Source organism: Crocodylus siamensis, chromosome 1 (assembly GCF_052110815.1).
Source record: "Crocodylus siamensis isolate JL-2025a chromosome 1, ASM5211081v1, whole genome shotgun sequence".
Lineage (NCBI taxonomy): Eukaryota > Metazoa > Chordata > Crocodylia > Crocodylidae > Crocodylus > Crocodylus siamensis.
Window position 1 is genome coordinate 161,888,200 of NC_143395.1, and position 24,285 is coordinate 161,912,484.

At 45.4% G+C, this 24,285-nt stretch overlaps 1 protein-coding gene across 1 annotated transcript; it reads left to right on the forward strand.

Moving 5' to 3' along the window:
* Window positions 1-1,123: 1,123 nt before the first annotated feature.
* On the forward strand, window positions 1,124-17,395 carry LBH (LBH regulator of Wnt signaling pathway). The gene is made up of 3 exons (XM_090047268.1): window positions 1,124-1,384; window positions 3,501-3,603; window positions 14,702-17,395. Exons 1-3 carry the CDS (start codon window positions 1,359-1,361, stop codon window positions 14,909-14,911), a joined length of 339 nt encoding a protein of 112 aa, XP_089903394.1. The 5' UTR covers window positions 1,124-1,358; the 3' UTR covers window positions 14,912-17,395.
* The last annotated feature ends 6,890 nt before the right edge of the window (window positions 17,396-24,285 follow it).

Below are 24,285 nucleotides of genomic sequence, written 5' to 3' on the forward strand. Positions count from 1 at the left end.
CTCTGCTGGACTTTCTCCAATAATGCCTTGGGTGTCATGAAATTGCACAGGTGGGAGGGATAAGGGAATCACCTTTGTGTGGAGAAGAGAAAAGTGCCAGGGAAATTAACTTCTGGTGGAGGGTGGGGGAGAAGGGAAGAAAGAGAGAGAGGAAAACAGCCTGAGAAGCTCTTCCTCCCTCCCAGACATGATCCAATCCCAGAACAAAATTAAGACCCAGCCTGAAGAGCAAGACTGAAGACGGCCAAGTTCCAGGGCAGCAACTTGGAATATCCCCCCTCCTCTCCGCCTCCCCCCCCCATTATTTTCATCGTGGCTCCTATCCCAGTTAAAAGAAACAAATTGATTCTGTAGTTTTAGTAATAGATTAGCCAAGGATTTGTATGGGATGGCTTGAATAGGGATGATCCTGCCTCTGGCAGGGGGTTGGACTAGAAAGATGACCTCCAGAGGTTCCTTCCAGCCTTTCTTTCCTGCGATTCCCGTGTTTCTATGAAAATAGGAGCCACTAGAGCCCTGGCTCGCTGGCTGGCCCCAACGCATGCATACACATTCCCCTATACACACGTACACACCCACAAAAGCTCCCCTATGCATACACATACTCCCCACCCGGATGCATTCCCTACACACACACGCACATTCCCCTATAAACATGCGTGCACACATACAGACGCATTCCCCTATACACAAGCATGCACCCCCCCCCTTCTCCTACATACACATCTCCCCCTGTACACATTCACCCCTCGTCACATCCATGCATTCCCCTATACACACACATTCCCGCATACACATGCATGCATGCATGCATGCATGCGCGCGCGCACGCACGCTCCCCCCCCCCCCGACACATTCCCCTGTGCACGCGCACACGCAGAAGCTCCCCTCCCCCCCGCGGAAAGGCGGGGGCGCGGGCAGGGGCCGCGGGAGAGCGCCGGCTCGTGTGCGCGTCCGGCGGGGGGAGTCAAGCGACGCCACGCGCCGCAGGCGGCACCGACCAATGGCAGCAGCGTTCGGCAAAGCCGCGGGCCGGGGCACTACGGCACACCATTCATGTTTTGGGTGACGTCATCCGCGGGAGGCTAGGGGCGGGCACAGCCAGGCCCCGCCCCCGGGGCTCCTATAAAAGGCGCTGCCCGGGCGCGGTGCGGGCGTTCGGCTGCGGTCGGGTCTGGTCAGGGCGGGCCAGCGCGGGGCGGAGCTGCTTTGCTCTGCGGAGGGGCGCGATCTTGCAGCCCGAGCCCAGCGCGGCTCAGCCCAGCCCGGCCCCGTTGCAAGCTGCCCGGGCTCTGCCGCCCCTGTGCTGCCCCCTGTCCCAGCCCCAGCCCGCGGGGCAGCCTCTTTGCCGGGACTTCATGTCGGTATTTTTCCCCATTCACTGGTGAGTAGACGGCTCCGTGGGTTGCCCCGCGCTGCAGCGGGAGGACGAGGATGGCAAACAAAGGAAGGCCGGGACTGGGCTGGGCTGGGGGGAGCGGTCTGCGAGCCGAGCCGAGCCGTGCAGGCAGCGCTTTGTCCGCGGGCAAACTTGGGGGGGAGGGAGCTGTGTGCAGTGCATGCAGCCTCTGCCCCCCGTAGTGCGCATGGCTTGGAGCGGCTCGGGGGCTGTGGGCCGCTGGGCGGTGGAGGAGCGGTGCCTGGTGCAGCTGCCTTGCCCCAGTGGGTGCATGGGGTGGGAATCGAGGATCCTTAGGGGGTGGAGGCTGTGCCAGTCACGGGTAACAAAGGGAGCAGGAGCTTTAAGACCCCCCCCCCAACACACACGCACACACTGCCCCCCAGTCTCCCAGCCCAGGGAGGTGCCTGCAGCCCCAAATCCCCCCACCCCCTTCAGCTGCTTCCCCCTGACTTTGCCTTAGCCTCTTAATAAACTACCTTGCTTAGCAGAGACCCCTTCTCCTAGAGGCCCCTGAGGGGCTCCAGGGCCCTCCCCCACCAGCAGCCTCCCCTGCTGGGGCCTTGCCCACCTTCCTTCAGCACTGGGGGCTGATCACTTGGCTGAGGCAGACCTCCTTGACCCTCCTTGGAGGGTCAGGGGGCACTGTCCAGTGCACTCCTTGCAGACCTAGGACCCTTGCTCCCATCCCGGGTGTGTGTTTTACTTGCCTCAGTGCATTGACATTATGCCTTTAATAGCCCTCATTGCCGGCAGGGGCTTATAGCTTGACTTGGGCCAGTCCCAATGGCCTTTCTTTCCAGTGAACAGAAGGGCTTGCTGTGCCTTCTAGCCGCTTTCCTGGTGAGCAGCAGGGAGACCCAGCTGCCAAGGGCAAACTTTCTTCAGTGCAGTTTAACCAGGCAGTGCATGTAGATAGCTGGTATTTTTCTTACAAAACTGTCAAGTACAGCCCCCCTCCTCCCATCAAGCCTTTGATCTTACACCTGCTGGCTAGCTTCCTTCTAACCAACCTAAGAGCAGAAAGATGCAAAGCTCTAGCTGGTCATTCGCTCGCTAGACCAGCATGTTGCAGTCGAGGATAGGCTAGGAGGCACGCAAGCAAGCTCTTGTTAGCTTGGGCGGCTGTGTGCTAGGTGAACCTTTTTCAAGAGGCATCCATGTGAAAAGTTCCAAGTGGAAAGCTTGCAAGGGAACATCTGTCAGCCTTTTCCAGCCCTGCCAGTTGCTTTCTGCATATCTGTGCCTGCCCATGTGGTAAAACATGCTTAGACTTCAGCATTACAGCTTCTGCTGCTGGTATGAACAGCAAGCAGTACCATTTCTTCACTGAAGGACAATTCTTTGCCTCTGCCTCTTGTATATCATTGCATCTCCCCCCACCTATGTGTAAACTAGTGAGTGGCATGGGGAGAGTAGCTTGAACTAATTTAACATGAATTCATAAGAACAGGGGAGGAAAAGATGACCTGTGTTTTGGTGACAAAAACAGTGTGCGCAAATAGAAGGTGCTGTGACTAGAAGTCAATTAGGCAATGCTGGCATAATCTGAGATAGAGGAACCACGTGTTGTAGGTGGCCACTCTTACTTTCTCAAACTGTTGAGCTGGAAATCTTTTGCCTATGGTTAGAAACACAGACCAGGAATTAACATATCTCATTTTTACTGCTGTGGGAGGCTCTTAAAGTTGTGAAACAAATCTACAGGAATCAAACTAGCGCTCTTTCTTTTCCCCTTGATGCTACTAATGTGCTTCAACTTGCTGTGGTTTTAGTTCCCCCTACATGTTGAGGGAGGCAGAGCTGGAGGAAGTGGTATTAGAAACTCTTGGTGATACCTCTGTCATAGTGAAAGAGCCTATGAACAGCTTTTGAATGCATATGTTTTTGTGCATCAACTTCTGAGTTCTGAGAAGGATGACATTGTTTCTCTTTAAAAAGGCGGGGTGGGAGAGAAGAAATAGGATTTACTGGTTAAAGTTGAATTTTTTTATGTATGTGATTAGCTTTGAGCAAGGTATTGGCTTCTAAAACAAAGCTTCTATTGCCACAAGTGAGAGAACTCCATAAGAGTTGAAAGTTGATCTTTTTGTCTCTTCAGCCCTGCTTACCTGAGATCAGCTGAAATGACTGAGGTGATGATGAACACTCCATCTATGGATGAGATTGGGCTAAACCCCCGCAAGGATGGGTTGTCATATCAGGTAAGCTCTCTGACTAGACACCACTGTCAGCTGCTTAGGTGGTGATGGCAGGAGCCTATAAAGTCTGGGCTGGATTTCAACCTCGGTCTAATGTACCCTTCCATAATCTGAGCAAGTAACAAGTATTCTCATAATGGGAACAAGTCAACAGACTGGAATGTTTGCTTGGCAGGACAGAATTGTTTAAAACAAGCTTCACTCTTAATATCAGATTGTAATAATTATGTAGCATTCTTCCAGGGGGAGGAAGAACAGGGGGATATGGGGAAAGAAGGGCAAGTTTCTTAATGAAGAATTTAGATTTGTCCACTAGGATTATCCAACTTGCGCTAGGTTGGAGCTCCTCCAGACAGAGCTGCATCTGCCTAGAGCAGATGGGAGCTGTTTATACAGCACTCGAATCTTTTAAGCTACTTTCTGTTTATACTGAGCAGGCAAGGCTATTTTAAACTGGTTAGACTGTCTCCCATGGCACGTGGCAGAGCCAGAAAAAACCCAAACAAACCTTGAAATGGCAACTTGAATAGCTTAACACTTAAGGGTATAAACTCCTGGCATTTTTAGCGCATAGAGGAGGATGGGATTTGATGTCAAAACTAGATTTGGCATTTATAGGCCCCTAGGTACCCTCTTTTTATCTTTATCATAGCTTTGGAAAGCTAATATTTCTAATGTGTGGCTCAGTGCATCCTCTGTCGTGCCTGGCGCACAAACATTTATGCGTCCCAGAGGACTAGGAAGACCATCCCTATTCTTTTAAGAAGAAGACTTTCACTTTTTTTTCCCCCACTGGCTTCTAGGCAACGTAATGTTTGTGTGATTTGTAGCTGCATGCGTATATGCCAGATCTCTACACACAGGGATTCTTAACAGGACAGGAAGCTTCACACTGCTCAATCTTCAGACATGGTAACTGACTGTGTAGCAGCAACTGTACATGCAAATTTGATGCCCCTTACCCATTTAGTTTGTGAGCCTTAAATTTTAGAAATGCATCGGAGCGTAAGGACCAACATCATGGCAATAGGCCAACCCTGTGGAAAGGGAGTATGTGGCTCCTTTGATCAGAAGAATATGGTTCCGTGTTGTACGGGTGAGCTGGTGGTATTGTACGGGAAGTAGCTGAGCGTAGCCATTGCCTTATGGTGTCTGGGTAAGGGTTGGGGCCCGGATCCTGGCTACCACAGAGTGGCATGCTTCAGCAGGAGCGGTATCATTCTTGGATACAGTTTCATCGCAGTTGCTCCTGCACCTTTTGCATGCTGACCTATTAACAAGCTGTGATCTAGTTGGACTGAATACAGGGTGCTTGTCTTGCTGTATAGATGCATCTGGAAGATTCAGAGAACTAGTTAGGATCTTTCTCTAGAGAGTCAACTAATTTAATACCATCAAGTTCCACTTTAAACTATGCTGCAAGAGGGTCCTAACATTACCTGTAGAATGCATGTAGCTACTTGGAGCTCCTTACCGCTCTATAATGGCCTGGGGCAGGCATATTTTTAACAGCCTGTGAGATGCTACTTATCCATATGTCTGTTCTTAACTGGTAGGCTTGCCAACTAAGAGGCTACCATTCTGTTTGAGATGTCATGGGTTGAGTGGAGGGAAGTAGAAGGGAACCAGCTACATATTGGCATCTCTAGATCCTTATATTCTCTTGGCCCAACACATGAAGCAGGACCCTTGTTTTTGACTGAATCGGATACAAGGGCAAAGGGGGTCGAAAGTCTACATTGTAGCTTTCCTGCTGGCTGCGGTCTGATGAAAACTATATTTGGCACACATTTGAATATGGATAGTTAGTGAAGCTAAATAGCCATGTATGGCTTAAGAAGGAGAGCACTTAAATGTTCCTTTAAGAGATTTGACTTATTCCTAGGCTAATAGGATGCAAACAGTGACATTAACTCCCCTTTTCTCCCAGAAAGCCTGGCATTTTTACCAAGCCCATCTTGTCACTTGAGAGAATGAATGGTTTGTTTGTTTGGTTTGGAGGGGGGGGGGGAGGCAGGGGGGGAGGGGTTAACATGGTAGCCTAGCATACAATTTTCCAAGTGTCCAAGTGCAATTACTTCAAAAACTAGATGGGGCTAATGAACCATGAATGTTCTTGTATAGGGTAAATTGTTCTAAACTACAAAATGTTCTTCCACCCATCCTGCAGGCTTGGACTTCAAAGGTATAAGTATACTAGCACTTAGACAGGGAGGCAAAAATAAAGTTAGAATTGTGCTCTAGTTGCTCGTCTAGCACCCAAGAATTTACTAATAAAAGCAAGTCCTTAGCTGCAATAATGACCCTCTCATACAGTTATTCATCTTTTAACTTTGCATTGCAGCTAAGATGAGCTTGAAATGGAGTTCTAAACTTAATCCTCCTAACTCTCAAGGCCCTACTGGTTCTTGAGGGTCTGATCCCTGTCTGGTCCCTGATTCCAGAAGAGGACCATTCAGAATGTGGCAAGATTTTGATGCCCCCAAACTTGAGCATGAACACTGAAGTAAATGAGCTGATCTGAGCCTGGAAGTCTTTTCTTCTTTACTTATCACTTGAAGATGGCCTGGACAGTCAGCTAAAAGGCTGTGCTAAACATAGCAGACTTTTTGGCAGGACTCTACAGGATAAATCATAGAAAAATAGGGCTGGAAGGGACCTCCCGTGGTCATCTAATCCAACTCCGTCTGAGGCCAAACCATCCCATACAAATGCTTGTCTAACCTATTACTAAAACTGCACAACCAGCTATTATGCAACTACAAGGCATAGCACCCTAACCTGCCACAGTTTGGAAGGTAGTAGTTTGGAGGCCTAACTTCCATATATTTGAAGCCAATCTGACATTCTTGCACAAGTCCTGTGGCTTTGTGCATGCACATACTGCACAGGCACATGTTGGCTGCATGCTCGGTTTCATATTAAAAACACTTCAATTCACACACAAAGGGTTTTCATTTTGTGGACTGAAGGTTTGGTGTTACTGTACCCTTTGCCAGAGCAACTGACTGTTCATCATCTTGCAAGACAGTTCAGTTGTCTGGTTTAAACTCGTACTGAGTCTTGTGACTGTGGTGAAGATTTAATTCTACTTCTTAAATGGCTGTTGTGTAATTCCCAAGGGAATAATAAAACACTAACATGTGGATGAAGGAGAAAGATGTGCCTCTGCTACAGAGACCAAAGTGTATGTAAAGGATTTCATTCACTTTCAGTTTGGCAACCTCTTGAGTCCTGCCTTCTTGCTGCCAGTTGGAACTAATGTAAGGTGTTCTTCCTCCTGAGACTCAAGATATGCTGCTGGTCATCTACAAAACCTAATTGCCACTGCTGGCTCATTCCCCTTTCCTCTTCTTTTTTCTCCCCTAATCCCTGCCCCCCTCCCCTCTCCTCCTCCCCACACTTCCCCAGTATAACTTCACAGCAGAACAAGTTACACAGCTGAAATTACGCCTCACTCAAGACTAAATTAATTGTTCCAACTGAACTGTCATCAAGAATGCCTTGACCTGAATCTCTTGACTTTCTTATAATGGTAGCTGGGGTTTAGCATGACTAACACACTGGTGCCTGCGGCCACTGTGCTAAGCAGACTGTCTAAGAAAACTCCTGTGACCTCACTGTCCTGTACTGCAGACTAATTGATCCTTTGACCCTCCAGAACATTAGCTTTATTTCTAAAAGGGATAGGCTCAGGATTTTTTATGTCTATCAAGTACACACAGTCCAGCTCTGTTCAGTCATGGGAAGCATGAGGTTTTTCAGTCATGCTGCCTTCATGCTGGGATCTGACTAGTAGACTTAATCTGAGTTTCATCTAGCAGCTAGCCATCATTTTTTCTGAATGGCTTCCACAGAACAGAGAGGGTCTGTGGCAGGTGAAGAAATACTGAAGCTTTTTCCACATGAGCGGCAAAGATATTTTATCTTCAGTAGGAAGCTGTAATTCTGCATGTTTCTTGCTAACTTCCCTTGGAATAATAAAATTCCTCTGGATTTACATTAACTTCAGTGTGACTAAACTGCAGCACATCCCAGACATGAGAACCTGTAACTCAGGGGTGGGTGAAAATATGTATTTATCTGCTCCTGGCTGCCTGTCAAAGATGATAGAAGCCATGGGCAGTAGGACCTGGCAGGATGGGGAGCCGGCAGGACTCACCAGCAAGGCCATCCCAGCCCTGCCCTACCCTCGCCAACCCCCCCCCCCCCAACCAGAAGTGTCTGCCTGCTGCAGCTTTCAAGCTGCTCCAGCACCATGTGACCCGACCCCCCCCCCCCCCCCCCCGGCTGCATTGCTGGACCATGGGATCATGGACTGTGCAGGTGGGCATGATCATGGGCATGAGTACGCCAGGTCTGGGTGGGTGGGTGCATGCATGTTTGTTTGTTCATAGGGCAAGTCCCACATGCATAGCTTACCATACACATGCACCCACACCCCCCCCACACTGCCATACATGCAGACCCCCACACCCATACCACCTCACACACCCCAGCTACCCCCCACAAATCCACACACTCATGTGCTCCCTCACCCCACACCCCCATACCTATCTCCCCCACAGATACACCCACAGCCCCCCACAAAGCTATACCTACCCTGCCATGCCACCCAGCCCCCCACAATATACAAGAATAAGACTTCATTTTAAGCTATTGTGCAATCACCTCTATGTGCACTACACAAATGCATGTAAATCGGGACAAAAATATTTCTTGAAATCAAATTAACGAATGTTCTAGATGTTCAGTTTGTAGAATATAATTTGGTATTTTTCTGGTTCCAAGATGGCAAAACCCCTTGGTGAAAGCAGTACTTTTGGGGGCACAGGCAAGGACTTCTGATGGCAAAGGTCAAGGGTTAGGGAGCAGGACTTTGTCACAAGATGGCAACCAGAGGGTGGGGCACCTGTCAAGGGGCAGGGCTTCCCATGTGGCCCTCAACAGCTTGCCAGAACTCAGTAAGCAGTCCTCTGCCTGAAATAGTTGCCCACCCCTCCTGTAACTAATGGATAAAAGGACATGATAGCCATGGGGGCCATCCCTTCTTCATGTTAATGTTTTCTGCTTGTAAGATGCTTTTTCTATATTTTAATCTTATAAAGCATGTGCAGTCTTCCTTAGTCCTGTACTGGAATAGATGCTGTAGTTCCTGTTAGCAGCCTCTGAAATGAGGCTGCTGTAGAAAATGAGCTTGGAGTGAAATAAATTCACCTCTTACTCCAAATACATTTACCTGTAACATGCATTGAGTCTGCCCAATTAGTTGGATCAAGCTTTTCAGCCTCAGCTAAGGAGCATGCAAGTGCAGCATACTACAAACACTAGGAAGTGGAAATACTGAAGTAAACTGACTGACTTCCTTCACTGTAGCTTCAGTAATGGTATTAAACTGAAATCTGAGGAAGCAGATGATTGCAAGACCTGCATGTTGAATTTCTAAAGGTTACCATCAGAAAAATGGGTCTTCCTTTACCAGGAAAACAATTTTCTTAACCCTGTGTATCACAGGCAGCATTTCTCTACATGACTGTAGAATGGTCACAATGTATAGACTTGTTAAATGGTTCATCCCATTTAGTGGAAGGGGCTTGGGTTGTGTAGTGATGAGCTCAGTAAGGAACATCACGTTCAGTGTAAGTTCTTGTAGCACTAAAATGGTGCTCTTCGGAGGTAGTTTAGAAGGATAATCAAATTCCTCCTGACAGGATAAGTGCTCTAGGCTAGGGGTTGGCAACTGATGGCCCATGTGCTGGAGGATCCAGCCCAAAGATGTGGGGCTTTATGGGGGAGGGCACCTTCTGTGGGTGCTTTTCCCCTTGTGGCGGGGAAAAAGAGCGGTAGCAGCAGCAGATCCCTAGCACCTGCTTGCTTCTGGCTTGTGGTGGGTCATTCTCACCTACAGCCAGAAAAGGTTGCCTACTGCTATTCTAGGCTCTGACTTTATAGGGGATAAACATTTATGCCCTCTTTCCCCTGTTCCCTCCCTGCCCCTTGTTGACTCAGTTCAGACTTGAGACATTTTTGGCAGATGCACTTCTTGAGATCTGAGTTTCTTTAGTGTGTAGCACCAGGTAAGCATTTCTGGAATTTCATAGTCTAAGACACCTTTGAATTCCAATGACATGTCCCTTCCTGCTGTCCTGAACCTATAGGATATAGAGCAGTGATTCCCAGCCAGGGTGCTGTGCAACATTAGCACTGGTAGGTGTGCCAGTGCATGGGATTCATGAGACAAACCCAGAAATTTCAAATTGGGATCCATAGTGGCAAAACCATTTTGCCCTGGTGTGGTCTTTCAGAGTTCTTTGCAAGAAAAAAAAAAGTGTTCACTGTTTCCATGGTCAAAATTTGAGTGAAAACTAAGAGCTAGCATTTTCTGAGGGGTGCCTTGAGTCTACAGAGGTTGAGAACCACTGATGCGGACTGAAGTGCTGATGTTAGAACATAACTGTCTCAAACCTTTGTGTCTGTGTTCCTAGAAGAGGAAGACTACTAGGCTTAAAAAAACTCTTCCAAAGTCAACAGCTGGCTCAATTTCTCAGCAGCTCTTATTTCTGGAAGGGGCTCCTTTATTGCTGAACAGCTAATGACAGTTTCCAGGGCTTCTGTGGGGGTGACCACTAGAGCTGGATTCTGAATTTATTTTGGTGTCAGTCTGGAATAAGGCCACTAAACTAGAAACTGCCCTGGATTTAAATCACTGTAACTTAAATTGGAATCTAGCTCTTATAGCTGTTCTTGAAAGGACGGCAAGTTTCCTCTCCCAAAATGCAGGGTGCGCATGCTGCTAGTGTCTTGGTTTGCTTTGTCAAGAATGAGCCAACTGCATACAGTTAACTAGCTTTCATCTTGCTGCTTGGTAGAATCTGGCTTCCTTATTAGCATTGCTTCTTGCAGACTTGTGCTCACTGTGGCAAAGTTCCCCTCCTTTCTTGTGGTGTGCTGGGGCAGGGTACGGGCAGAGTCAGCCTTTCCGGAGCCACTGAATATTTTCCACTCTTGTTGCCAAGATTTCACTCCTGAGGAAGTTGTTTGGGGCACCTGGCAAACATGGGTGATCTTCCTCCAGTTCAGGACTTTCTGGCATTGCTTTTCAGTGCACCTTCCAAGTGAAAGGTGAGAATGCAGGCTTGTATATACCTGAGCTGGAAGCAAATCAGCTTCACAGCAGAATGAGATTCCTGAAAGATCTTTGAGTGAAAGTTGTCAAAAAGGATTCACTTGCCTTGTTTTGGAGTAGGGGCTCAGAAAAACAGTGGCATCACGTCTTGTGGTGCATAGAGAATCACCAGTCTTGGATGTGAAAAGAGTGACTGGCACCACACTCAGACCTTGAAATAGGGTGGCAGCTGCCCTGAATTCGGTAGGTCCCTACATATGGGCATGGTATAGGAAGTTGGCATGTCACAGAAACTATCTCTGCAGCATTTTTGGGTAGTGAAAAGACCACACAGATGTGCACCCACCCATGTCTGTTGGCATTAGCTATAGAGCAGTGAGCTTTGAATTAAGAGCTGTGCATGATTGCTGTATGTGCATTCTGGCATGCAAGTGACTCAATTTAACACACTTTGAATAGCTTTGGTAGGTGTAGACTATCTTCCTTATTCCAATTCTTGCTTTTAAAGGGTGATATTCCCTTCCCTGCCCCCCCCAACCCCCATTGCAGGCCAACAGACTGTACTCAAATTTCTTCATATGCACCTGAAATTAGTGTTTGGGGTTGGCTCTTCAGTAAAGAGACTAGGAATTGGATTGACTTTTTTTTTTTTATTTGAGTAGCTGGGGAGATAAGGATGGGGGGAGGTTGATTAGATTGCTTGGAGTCATTTTCATACCTGTCCTCAGTGTCCTGTGGAGTCTGAGTCCAACAAAGTCTTCCTTTAGTTCCCACAGTCGGCCTTTCTTGTTCTATCTGTCACGTGCTAGGAAATCTGGCTTCATATATATATTTTTTTTCCACTGAATGTCCACACCCCTTGAAAGTGCAGTTGCAACATCTCATTTTATGCTGCTTCTATGATTAAAAAGCATGACTTAGTGGAAAAAATCTTGACCTTCTTGGGTTCAGCCTCTTTTGCTGCTGTTTTTGAGATAAGATTGCACTAATAAAAAAAAAAGTCAGAACATCACATTGAGGGATATTTATTTGTGAGGAAATGACTAGCTACTTAGCTTCTTGGGGGGATGGGATCTGCCAGGGTTTTTTGTTTTTTTTCCAAAGAAATTGTTCCAATTTGACCTAATGTGCCTCAAATGATAGCCAAAGGTTAGTTTAATTATTATACTGGTAGCTTCCTACACCGCTGGCTATTTTCATGGTATTGTTGGCTTGTATATCTTACTGTAACACTCTTTTTCCATTGCAACCCTCTAAACAATATAGTGTCAAGGTTCTTTTATTCCAAGCCTGGATAACTTTTCAAAGCTGAAAGCTTAGCCTACTGATCTTGAGCAGTGTGCAGGGTGCCTGAGACCTAGTCCTGCTCAACCAAACAGCAGCTACAAAATTGTTAGGTGAAATGGTCCCTAACATGCTCTGGAAAGGACTAATAAATACTAAATAGCTTAAGCTGCAAAACCCACTTAATGATACAGCATTTGTTGGCCTTTTTCCATTTTTTTACTCAGCTCCCCATGGCTACCTTTGAAGGACCTAAGGTACCACACACTTGGGTGGTGGAGCTAGAATATGACTGGTCTTCCTTGCTCCTTAACACTGGGGAAAGCTGTGAAGCTTAAAGATAGCTCTTCATAGTGATTGGTCTGACTGGGAGGGACTCCCACGGAGGGAGTTTCTTCAGTGCCTTCATCCCAGGTGCTCTGTTTTAGTAGGAGGCAGTTAAACTCAGTTGCTCAGTATTTAGCTTCCCATCCCCTCCCTCTCTCCCAAAGTCTTGAACTTATGAAAGGTAAAAACATAGATAAATTCTATAAAAGCCTCACAGTATTCAGAGGAGCACCTGTGCTTGCCTGTGGCCCCGAAGATGCTGCCAGTGTTTAACAGAGCACTTGGTGGAAGCTGATCTGATTTAAAATGGTAACTTGGTTAGCCTGTTATTTGAGTTATGTTTGGTTTGTTTTGTTTTGTGTGCCCCCCCTCCCCACCCCAACCCTTCTCCTTCCTCGTTCAGCTATTTCCATTTAAGAGTAAAAGGGCAAACTTTTCCACTGCTCCCAGGGTTCTGCCTGCCAGGCACCTATTGCCTCTGACCTGTCTCCATCCAGAGGTCTTGAGCCCAGACTGCTACAACTGCAATAGCAAGCACTCTGCACCTCTTTAAAATTAGGCCTTGGCTCTTAAAATAAGAGTACAGGCATACCTCGGAGATATTGCAGGTTCGGTTCCAGACCACCGCAATAAAGCGAATATCGCAATAAAGCGAGTCGCACAAATTTTTTGGTTTCCCAGTGCATATAAAAGTTATGTTTACACTATACTGTAGTCTGTTAAGTGTGCAGTAGCATTATGTCTAAAAAAAAAAAAAATGTGCATACCTTAATTAAAAAATACTTTATTGCTAAAAAATGCGAAGTGAGCAAATGCTGTTGGAAAAGTGGCACCAATAGACTTGCTCGACGCAGGGTTGCCACAAACCTTCAATTTGTAAAAAATGCAATATCTGCGAAGCGCAATAAAGCAAAGCGCAATAAAATGAGGTATGCCTGTATCCAAAAGTAGCAGAGCCTTTTGAATGTGCAGACATCACTCTTCTAAGGCGTGAGACCATTTGGAGACTAGTACAACAATTGCATTTGGTTGTAAGACCCTAGTGTCCTCTGTCACTTGTGAGTGGCCTCTTCAGTTTTTTTTTTTTTTTTTTTGAGAACTCTGGCCCATCTATTGACAACCAAGTATGAATCTGCTAAAAATTCTTAATAGCTATTAAATGAATATTTTTTTTTTTTGTTAAGATACTAGACAATAGAGTTGGTAATTGTATGTCCTCTGTGTACTAGAAGGTTCTTGTCTGATGAACGGAGGTTTACTGAAACTTTTTTACATGATTGGTTAACTGGGCATTGTTTCAAAGCAGTAGTGGGTGTCCCTTCACTCTTGGAAAGTCTGTAAAACTTGTGTTTAAGCTGCTGTTGAGACTGCTTATCTCTTGCTTCACTACAAAGCAAGGTACACTTCCTGGATTGAGGTTTTTCTCAGAAAGCTAATGCTAGCAGAATGCATCAGGGAGCCACCAGACTGTTATCCAGTTACTAGAGTTTAGTCCACTAAAATTTTTCCGTTAATTGAGATGGTGGAGGGCAAAAGGGTGATAGCTGTATTGAAGAGTGGGGTCTACATGGAAGGTTGGTAGAAGTTCCAGATCAGCTTAAACAAGGCCAAATGCATTGCTCAGACTTGTAATTAGTGATAGAAAAAACTGGTAGCCTGGGTACCAGTTACTTACTGCGTTTGAAATTGTTGACTTGAAATGAACTGACTTAGAAGGCTCAGTCCTTGAGACAAAGGTCTGAATAAATCAATAACATCTGTACATGACCCCTCTTCCAGCTAGAAGCAGAAGTACTAAAATACTGACGATTTTCACAACGTGTATGCCCTGACCAGAAGCAGGAAAGACAGATCCTCATAGGTTCACATCACACAGCTTTCTCTCTTGTCTTTTCTTTTCTCTTCTTTTTTTCAGATTGATTCTGTAGTCTTATTAGCATTGGTACTAAGCAGTAAACCTCCAGGAAGTTTGGTTTGTTTAGGCGTCCATTGAAATCTTATTCAAACATGCCATATATCTTGGAAATCCTCTTGTGAAGCTTTTCTTTCCATGTTGCGTTACTTTAGGAACCAGCTTGGTTTGAATACAAGGATAGAATTACTGATGAGCACACCTGACATATTCCTGAATTTGCAGAACTCATCTGACTCCTTGTCCAAGTTCACGTGTGATCCTTGGAAACATAAGACTGGAAGGGTGCCCTCCAGGCCATTGTGTTCAGTCCCCATCCTTGGGGCTAATCGTGTTGAGAACTGGGTCTTACTAGTAAAGATGCTCTATAGGAAGGCCGTTGCCTGATATTGAACTTTAAAAAAAATCTCTCTAATGGGTTAATTCCTATTTTTTTTTTCTTTTTGTTCCAGATTTTCCCTGATCCTTCAGACTTTGACCGCTACTGTAAGCTGAAGGACCGCCTGCCTTCCATTGTGGTAGAGCCAACAGAAGGTGATGTGGAGAGTGGGGAGCTGAGATGGCCACCTGAAGAATTCCTTGTCCAGGAAGAAGAAGAGGAGGAGGAGGAGGAAGAAGAAGAAAACTGTGCAGAAACAAAGAAAGAGAACAAAGAGCAGTAAATGGCATCTGAAAAATACAGGGGACTTGAATTGTCTTGAGGGAAGAGCAGACCTGTTCTGAAAAAACGTCTTTTTAAAAAAGAAAAAAAAAAGACAAGTTCAATTTTGCACCGGCAAGATCTTAGTTTTTTCATATCTCTGTACTGAGAACTGAAGCCCTCGATGTGACAGAATCTCCAGACCTTCTGAGGAAGAAAATCATACAGAGAAATGTTTGCTGTTCTCAAGATCGCTATCTGAATTTTTGAGGCCAAGAGAAGCAGCAGTGGAATTCTAAGGCACTTAGTGGCAGGTGAACATGCAAGGAACATTTTAATGGGGTGGGGAGGAATACAGAGAAACCTAAAATGCAGCAGTGTTCAGCAAGGGGTTGGCTTTGGCTTCAAATGCATGAGATTTAGAATCTTCATCTCTCAAACTTGCCTTTCTTCTAAGCTTCCATTTGTATGTATTTTGGGGTTAAAGGGAATTTGTGGTAGATCATCGCTAATGGATGATCTTCTGATTATCTGCTAAGGGATAAAGGATTCTGTAAAGATTGAGTTCAGTACATCCCTAAAGCATCACAAATGCCTTTAAGAGGAATAGATCTTTCTCTCGCATCTGTTTCCAGAGTTGGGATCTTTTCCCCTCTCCTTTACCCTGTATCTGCATTTAGAACTTGTATTGCTGAACAGGCTATAGTATTAGGCTGCTACTTGCCATCTATTTTGTAAGGTCCTGGTTTTCATATAGGTGGTTAGTATGACTTAATGAATCTGACCTAACAGTGTGTTCAAATCTACATGAACTTTTGCTGTAGAAAGAAATACCTACAGTGTGCTTTCTGTTAGTGAGACTACTGCAATGCCCAAAGCCACTGGTATTTTAAGTGGTGGGGATACCTGCCTTCTAGGTGGCATTCATGCTGTATGGTTTCATATCTCAAATATATTGGTCATCAGAACTTGATATGTAGAGTGGTGGCTAGAGAGGAGGAGGGGCATGTTTTTTATTTGGTTTGATCTCTGTTATCAGAAAGGCTTTCCCATAACTCTAAAGCCAAGCTATGCTGGGTGGACCTAGAAGCTGCACAAATCAGCCACTAAAGAGTGGATGAAATGAAAAATTCCCGTATATAAACAAAATGTTGTTGCCAAAACTGGTATTGGAGGCAATTTTAAAGTAAAGATAGACTGCTAAAAGGCTGTGGGGGCATGAGGAAGGGGCTCCTCTGTTCATAAAGTATTATGACTTTTGAGTATTTTGGGCAAGATGTTATGCTTCTGATAATATTCGTGGCATTGAAGAGAGGGCAAGCTGTTGGTAAGGTTGAAGGTGGCATCCTATGCACCTTGTTCAGTTCTGAGTAATAACCTCTTGTGTCTCTTCCTCCAGACTTTTGCTAGGTTGGAATCAGATTGCAGAGAGGACTAAGCTGCCATTTTCCAGGAAAGCTGCAGCCTAGTGACTGTGTAAAAGCCCCTGGGGAGCAATAAAGTGTTGGTTCAGAGCTGACAGTTCTGGGAATAAAATGCCATTTCATTTCCATTTTAAAAACCAATCTGGAGACACTAAGGAGAAAAAATGGCAAATGTAAAGGCCTTAACCAAACAGGAAGAGTAAACCCAATGTGTATCCCCTTGCTTTGTAACTGGTTTCATTTAAAAAAAAAAATCTATTTGGCTGTGTGTGTATTTGTATTTTAATACCTCATGAGTAGTTAAACGCTGGTGGGGGTTAGGGAATTGCTTTCAACATACTGGCAGGATTGTTTTAGTCTCGTCTTGCTTGTGTTTTAAACATAATGGCAATAACTTATCAGCTCTATGTAACTGTTTCAGACAGACATGAGAGAAGAGAGACTCACCCTTGCATTGTTCTTGACTAGTAACAGTGTAAGTTGCAGCTCGTCTCTTTGTTCTTTTGGCAGCAAAGAACCAGTCTTGCGCACACTTATTACTGGTCTTGGTAGACGGTCTCTCATCACAGAACTCCAGTCATGATCTAGTGATGTTATCATTTTTAAACCAATGAATCCAGCTGTTGTATCTAACATCTGTTCTAGTCTTGCTGTCTAATGGAGTGAGCTTCTCCACCTGCATATCAGCCATCCTGTTTTTGTTTAAAGAACAAACAAAACAATAGTACTTGCTGATCTCCAGTCTGTACCACCAAATTGAAGCTCTGTATCAAAGAGGTTACTGTGCGGGCAGCAAACAGTTGGAAAACCTTGGACTGTAGATCCGAGGAAAAATGCTGTTTGCCCTAAAGACTTGCATATTTCTGTCTGCATACTTTTTTTTTGGAAGTATTGTGTATATTTCTAGGTGTTGTTGAACATATCTGAAGAACAAAGCACTCCAGTAAAACTCCTCCTGTTGTATGATATACATTCTATATTTCTGTAATTCTTTTTGAGCCTCAGGGAGAAGCTAGCGTTTTTTTCAAACTACTTTTTTGTCACTGTGACAGTTGTAAATAAAGTTTGAAAATGCTTTCCAACTTGGTAGCTTCCTTTTTTTTTTGTGTTTTCTCTCCAAGGGGCAGGAGGGACGGGAAATGGTAGGGGATGTTGGATTATATATTTCCCTGAAGCCAGCCCCAGGGATTGAACTCTTAATGTGTGTTTGAAATGAACTTCAAAAGCACCTTGGGACATTCATGGATACCACTGAAGTCAATGGAACTCAAGCACGTTTAATTTTCAAGTTGTGCAGGCAAATGTTGATTGGGGGCCCTAAATCACTTGAAAGCCAGCAGTCCATTGTCCTGTTGCTTCACTGCCTTACACCTCACAGACTTGGTTATATCTGGTCAAAGGACTAAAGGGCTTTTTTTCCTTCCTTCACCCCCTTCAAAAGGTATAAATAAGTTGGGTATTATTTCATTATTCCTAATAACCTACTGCAAAATAGCACCCCACCCCATGCCTTTTTTCCTTAGGTTAATGGAGAACTGGGCAGACCCTTGATAACTGTTGATAACTTAAATTCTTTTCCTCTTTTAAAAATGCATTGATGCACATAACTGCAGTAAGGGAAATTTAAGTTTGATATTTAGAAGAACTTTATCACTCTGTGGGTGTTTAAACATTGGATCAGGCTATCCACCTCCATCCTTGAATGTTTCTAAGAGCAGGTTAGATGAGGGATCGGAAATATTTTTGGGCAGAGTACAAAAAAAACACCACAACCTAGACTTGTAAGATGTTGGTATGCCAGGTGTAGACAGCAGGGGAGCCGCAAGGGGCACAATCCTTGTTGTGGCAGTGCAGCCTTGGCCCCTTCCCTGAGGCACACATGTCAAGCAAATTGCTTGTGTGCCATGCTCTGGCATACTTTTGACTGATAGTTTAGTTGGGAATAATCCTACTTTGAGCGGGGGACTGAGCTAGATGACCTCTTGAAGTCCCTTCCAGCCCCACTTTTCTATGTTTCTATATAGAAATCTAAGCAGGGTGCCAACTTGGTAGGTCCTCTGTATTTAATAGAGTTACAATTTTCCACAATTTCCACAATTTTGGAAATTCAACTAAGGTGACCATTCCATAAACTCTTCTTCCAGGTGGAGGGAAATAGCAGTTTGTCACTGTCTAGGCCAGTAATGAGCCCAGAAATTAATTGGTCTGACTGGAGCATTAACTACACTACACTGGCTTAAATATAAGTTGGGACCTGGCATTAAAATGAAATCCTGGGAATTGAGGGCACCTCTAGCACTAAGCCCTGGTTTAAAGATTCTTAATGCTTCCTTGTCCCTGTGATATGGATATTTGAATAAGTACCTCCAGTGGAAAAATGTCAAGCTTGCCCTTTCCTGATGGGACTGTTGTTTAAGTTACTTCCTAAAGGCTCCTGTTTAATTAAAGTTTTTCACTTCTTCAGTTTTCAATTTTTATCCATTGTGGAAATGTTGCAGCAATCTGTCAAACAACAGGCATCAGTCTGTGAAATCACTTGGGAAGCTGCATATACTTGCCCAGAATATTGATTTTTCTTTTCCCCACCCCCCCCCCCGCCCCCGATAATAAGACTGAGGTGGTCTGAGAGTATAGGGAGAAAAGTACTGTGAGCAATTAAACATACTTGCCCATCACCTCAGTGCATTTGACCTGAAAAGTTGTTCTGACTCAGATGAGAACAAATTTGGATTAAGCAGGGGGTGAGAGAACAAGATGCAATGATTTGTGCTCTGGGATGCAATCAAACGTGAAGTAGTTGAGCAGGAGTCTATCATCTGCCTGAAGACAGAACTGAAACAGCACTAGCAGGTTATATGGGTGAGGGTGCGGGTACAGTAACATGTTGATTTGATATTTTTAGCTGGCATGTCCACACTCCTGTATATAGGCAGCCAGCACCAGACAACTACAGTGGATTTGGACTGCTGCCAGAGAGTGGTACTGAGTCTCCCAGGACACTTCTCTGACGGCATGATAGTCCATTACAAATCAGGGGCAAGATCCGGAAGCTAATTGGGAGATGCTTTTTTCCCCCTTCTTTCCCCTCTAAATGTTTAGTTCATCTTGAAGTGCGAAGATGCTGTGGTTATTATTTCTGCTTGGAGCATTAACTCATTAGAGAAGTGTGTGAGATTGTAAGTCACTGATTCTCAGCCAGGGTGACTTGAGATCCTTTCAAGGGTGCCACACAATGTTAGCACTGTTAGATTTACAAACGTGATTCATAAGTTTAAACCCAGAGATTTCAAATTGAAATCCATAGTTGTGACCTTTCTCAGCTCTTTGCAACAGAAAAAAACCCTGCTCTATTATTTTTTGTAGGCCAAAAAGAGTGAAAACTAAGAGCTGGCATTTTCTGAGGGGTGCCTTGAGTTTAAAAAGGCTGAGAACCAAACCACTGCTCTAAGGTAATGCAAGCAACTAGTTGCACACTGCTGCCTTTCACCTCTCATCCCTCAGAGTTGTTCTGGGTCCATTTTTTCGCCGCAGTTTTGGCACACAGCAATAATCTGAGCTGAGCTTTCTCTCTGAATTTGTCCCTCTGTGTGCTGAGCCCTGTGGGATGATTTTGTCAGTAAATTCAGTGTTACTCCATCACACCTGCACCTCATAAAAGGCTTCTCCATGGCTTCATTGTCTACTAGTGCTGGTACAAGCTCTCTCACAGTGCTACCAGACTTCCACCAGGCTAAGGAATGATGCCTCTTTCATAGTTATGAGTGGGGAATGTCCTCAGGGTCCAGCTTCCTATTTCTGTCCCTAATCAGAGACGTTCCTAACAGTCTAAAAACCTGCGTGACTGACTGAGAAGTCCACCTTTGTGGTGCTGGTTTAGACCATTTACTCTCTACTCCTCTTTGGGAAGCCTGAAAGCGCAATTTAATCTAGGCTCATGAGCTACAACAAAATGAAAGAGGTAAATGATACCAAGGAGCAATCCACTTTAATCCATATGCTTCAAGCTCTCCAAAGCAATCAACCAACCCAAATGTCTCTCTGTAAACTAGAGCAATTACTATACTGTAAATCCTTATCAGAATGGAATATAAGAGCTCTAAAAGAGCCCAGGTTTTAAATGAGTGATTGCTTTCTGTTTACGATTGACTGGACAAAAAAAAAAGAAAGAGGAACAACATTATGAAAATGATGAGTTTAAAATCATTAAAATGATGAGATTACACATCTTCCATCATCAGGGCAGGGTAGAAGAGGGGAATACTGAGGCATTGTGTGTCAGGATCCGGGGGGGGCCAGCCGAAAAGGACTTGGTAGTGGGTGTCTACTACAGACCTCCTCACCAGGACGACGAGCTAGATGAGGTATTCTCCAGGCAGCTCTCAGAGGCCATTCAGGTGAGGGAGGCGGTGGTCATGGGGGATCTAAATTACCCGGACAACTGCTGGGAGGAGCAGACGGTCAAAACAAGCCACTCGTGTAGGTTTTTACACTGTGTGCAGGACCTCCACCTAACCCAGGTGGTGTCCAGTCCCACCAGGGGTAGCACCTTGCTAGACCTGGTCTCAGCAACAGGGCATGATCTTGTGGGGAACCTGCAAGTACACAGTAACCTGGGAGATAATGACCATCACTTGATAGAGTTCACTATCCAGCAAAGGGTGGGGAAAATATCCAGTGAGGCCAAAGTGTTAGACTTCAGAAGGGCCAACTTTACTAAACTTAGAAGCCTAGTTAGTGAAATGGCAGAACTCAAGAGCATTGAGCACATGGGGGTCCAGGAGGGTTTGAAGTTTCTCAAGGGAGTGATCCTTCGGGCACAAAATGAGTCTATCCTCTTACGCAGGAAAGGAGGTAAGGGGATAAAAAAGCCCCCTTGGCTGAACAGGAAGCTCCAGAAAAGACTGAGGGCAAAGAAAGAGATTTACAGGCAGTGGAAGTAGGGAGGAGCCACCAAGGAGGAATACACCTCCCTGGGGTGCTATTGCAGGGAATCAGTTAGGCAGGCCAAGGCAGGGCTGGAGCTTAGGCTGGCTACAACAATTAAGGACAATAAAAAGTCCTTCTACAGCTACATAGCGAGCAAAAGGAAGGTGCAGAGTAGCATAGGGCCCCTGCAGGAAAAATCAGGTTAGTTGGTGGTTGACACAAGGAAAAAGTTGGAGCTGTTCAATGAGTTCTTCGCTTCAGTATTCCTAAGTACTGACCAAGACAATTCCCCCACCTTGAACACAGACAGATGTCCAAAAGGCACCAGACTGCCAAAGGTTGGCGCTGACTTAGTTAAGGAGCACTTGGACAGGCTGGATGGGTACAAGTCAGCCGGCCCGGATGACCTCCATCCATGGGTGCTGAAGAATTTGGCCAGTGTCGTAGCTGAGCCACTGGCATGGCTGTTTAAGAACTCATGGTGCTCTGGCCAGATCCCTAAGGACTGGAAAAGGGCCAATGTGGTATCTACTTTTAAGCAGGGAAGAAGGGATGAGCTAGGTAACTTTAGGCCAGATAGTCTTACCTCTATCCTTGGGAAAATACTGGAAAAAATCATCAAAGAGTGCATTTGTGAAAGCCCTGCAGAGGAAATGACGCTGAAAGGAAACCAGCACGGGTTCATCACAGGTAGATTCTGCCTGACAAGCCTTATAGCCTTTTATGACCAGGTCACACACTGCCTTGACACAGGAGCTGAAGCTGATGTCATCTACCTGGATTTTAAGGACTTCAACACAGTTTCTCATCCTATTCTCATAGGGAAGCTAACGGGCTGTGGAGTGGATGCCTACACAGTCAGGTGGGTGGCAAACAGGCTTAGGGACTGCACCCAGAGAGTGGTGGTGGACGGGTCGTTCTCGGACTGGAAGGAGGTGGGCAGTGGGGTCCTGCAGGGTTTGGTCCTTGGACTGGAGCACCCTCTCCAAGTTCTCAGATGATACCAAGGTATGGGGCAAAGTTAACACACTGGAGGGCAGGGAGCAGATACAGGCCAATCTGGACAGGTTGGATCAATGGGCAGAACGAAATAGGATGCAGTTCAACAAAGATAAATGCAAGGTACTCCACCTAGGGAGGAGGAATCCCCAGCACACCTATATGTTGGGGGATGACCTCAGCAGCTGAGAGGGATCTTGGAGTCATAGATGACTCCAAGATGAACATGAGCCAGGAGTGTAATGAAGCCATCAACAAGGCCAATCGCACCTTGTCATGCATTCGCAGATGCATGACCAACAGATCGAGGGAGGTGATGCTCTCTGTCTATGCAGCATTGGTCAGGCCACAGTTGGAGTACTGTGTCCAGTTTTGGGTGCCGCACTTCAAGAGGGACATGGAGAATCCGGAGAGGGTTCAGAGGAGGGCCACTCGCATGATTAGTGGCCTCCGTGAAAGACCCTACGAGGGGAGGTTGAGGGATCTGGACCTCTTCAGCCTTCACAAGAGATGCCTGAGGGGGGACCTTTTAGCCACCTATAAGTTTATCAAGGGAGGTCAACAGGGAATTGGAGACCCGCTATTTACCAGACTTCCCCTAGGTGTAACTAGGAATAATGGGTGCAAACTAGTGGAGAGTAGATTCAAATTAGACATTAGGAAGAAGTTTTTCACAGCAAGGGTGACCAGAATCTGGAACGGGCTCCCAAGAGAGGTGGTACTATCACCTAACTTGGAGGTCTTCAAGAGGAGACTTGATAGTCACCTGGCTGGGGTCATCTGACCTTGGTCCTCTTTCCTGCCAGGGGCAGCAGGTCCAACACGATGATTCTTTGTGCTCCCTTCTGACTCTACATCTATGAAAAGGGAGGCCAGCTCTCTTAATTGAGTCATAGTAAAATTTAATATCATGCAAACTTGATCCCAAATACCCATTGCTGCTTTGTGTGGTTTCCTGACGTGTTTTTTTTGTTGAAAACAAATCCCATTGATCTCAAAAATCAAGCAATATGTAGTGTCCCTCCAAGTTTTCCCATCAGTTTAGAATCAGGTCCATGTTTTATAAGCAGCCTCTGCTTTTATAAGTCTTCTACTGCTTTCACAAAGCACAGTCTATGGTGATCATACAGTCATAGGGCACCTAATCAGAATGCATTGGAGCATGTGTAAAAGTGCCCAAAGAATCAGAAAATGAGGGTTGGAAGGGACCTTAGAAAGTTATCTAGTCCAACCCCTTGCTCAAACCAAGACGATCTCACATTAGATTGTCCCAACCAAGGTTTTGTCTACCCAGGGCTTAAAAACAGCTAAGGATAGAGATTCCACAATCTTATTAGGTAACCTGTTCCAGTGCTTCACTATACTCCCAGTGAGAATGTTTTTCCTCATATCTAACCTACACTCCCTTTGCTACAACTTGAGACCAGTTCCTTGTTCTGTCACCTGCCACCACTGAGAACAGTCCAGCTCCATCCTCTTTGGAACCCCACTTCAGGGAGTTGAAGGCTGCTATTAAATCCCCTCTCAGTCTTCTCTTATCCAGATTAAATAAGCTCAGTTCCCATAGACTCATCTCTTAAGTCATATCTCCCGGTCCTCATTTTAGTTACACTCTGCTGGGCTCTTCCCAATTTGTCTACATCTTTTCTATAGTTGGGTAGGGGTACCAAAACTGGAAACAGTACTCCAGATGTGGCCTCACCAGTGCTGAATAGAGGGGAAGAATCACCTTCTTTATTCTGCTGGCAACATTTCTACCAATGCAGCCCAGTATGCTGTTAGCCTTCTTTGCAACAAGGGCACACTGTTGGCTCATATTCCGCTCATTGTTCACTGTAACCCCCAGGTCTTTTTTGCAGATCTGCTGCTTAGCGAGTCAGTCCCCACCCTGTATCAGTGTATGTGATGCCACTACGTGTCTTAAGTTTCTCAGAGGTTGTCATCACTGTGACATTTAAAGGAGTCTCCTGATCAAAGCCAGAATAAAAGTCAGGAGATGTGAATCCTAGTCCTGGCTTAGGTATCACTGTCCAAATAGCTAGATCAT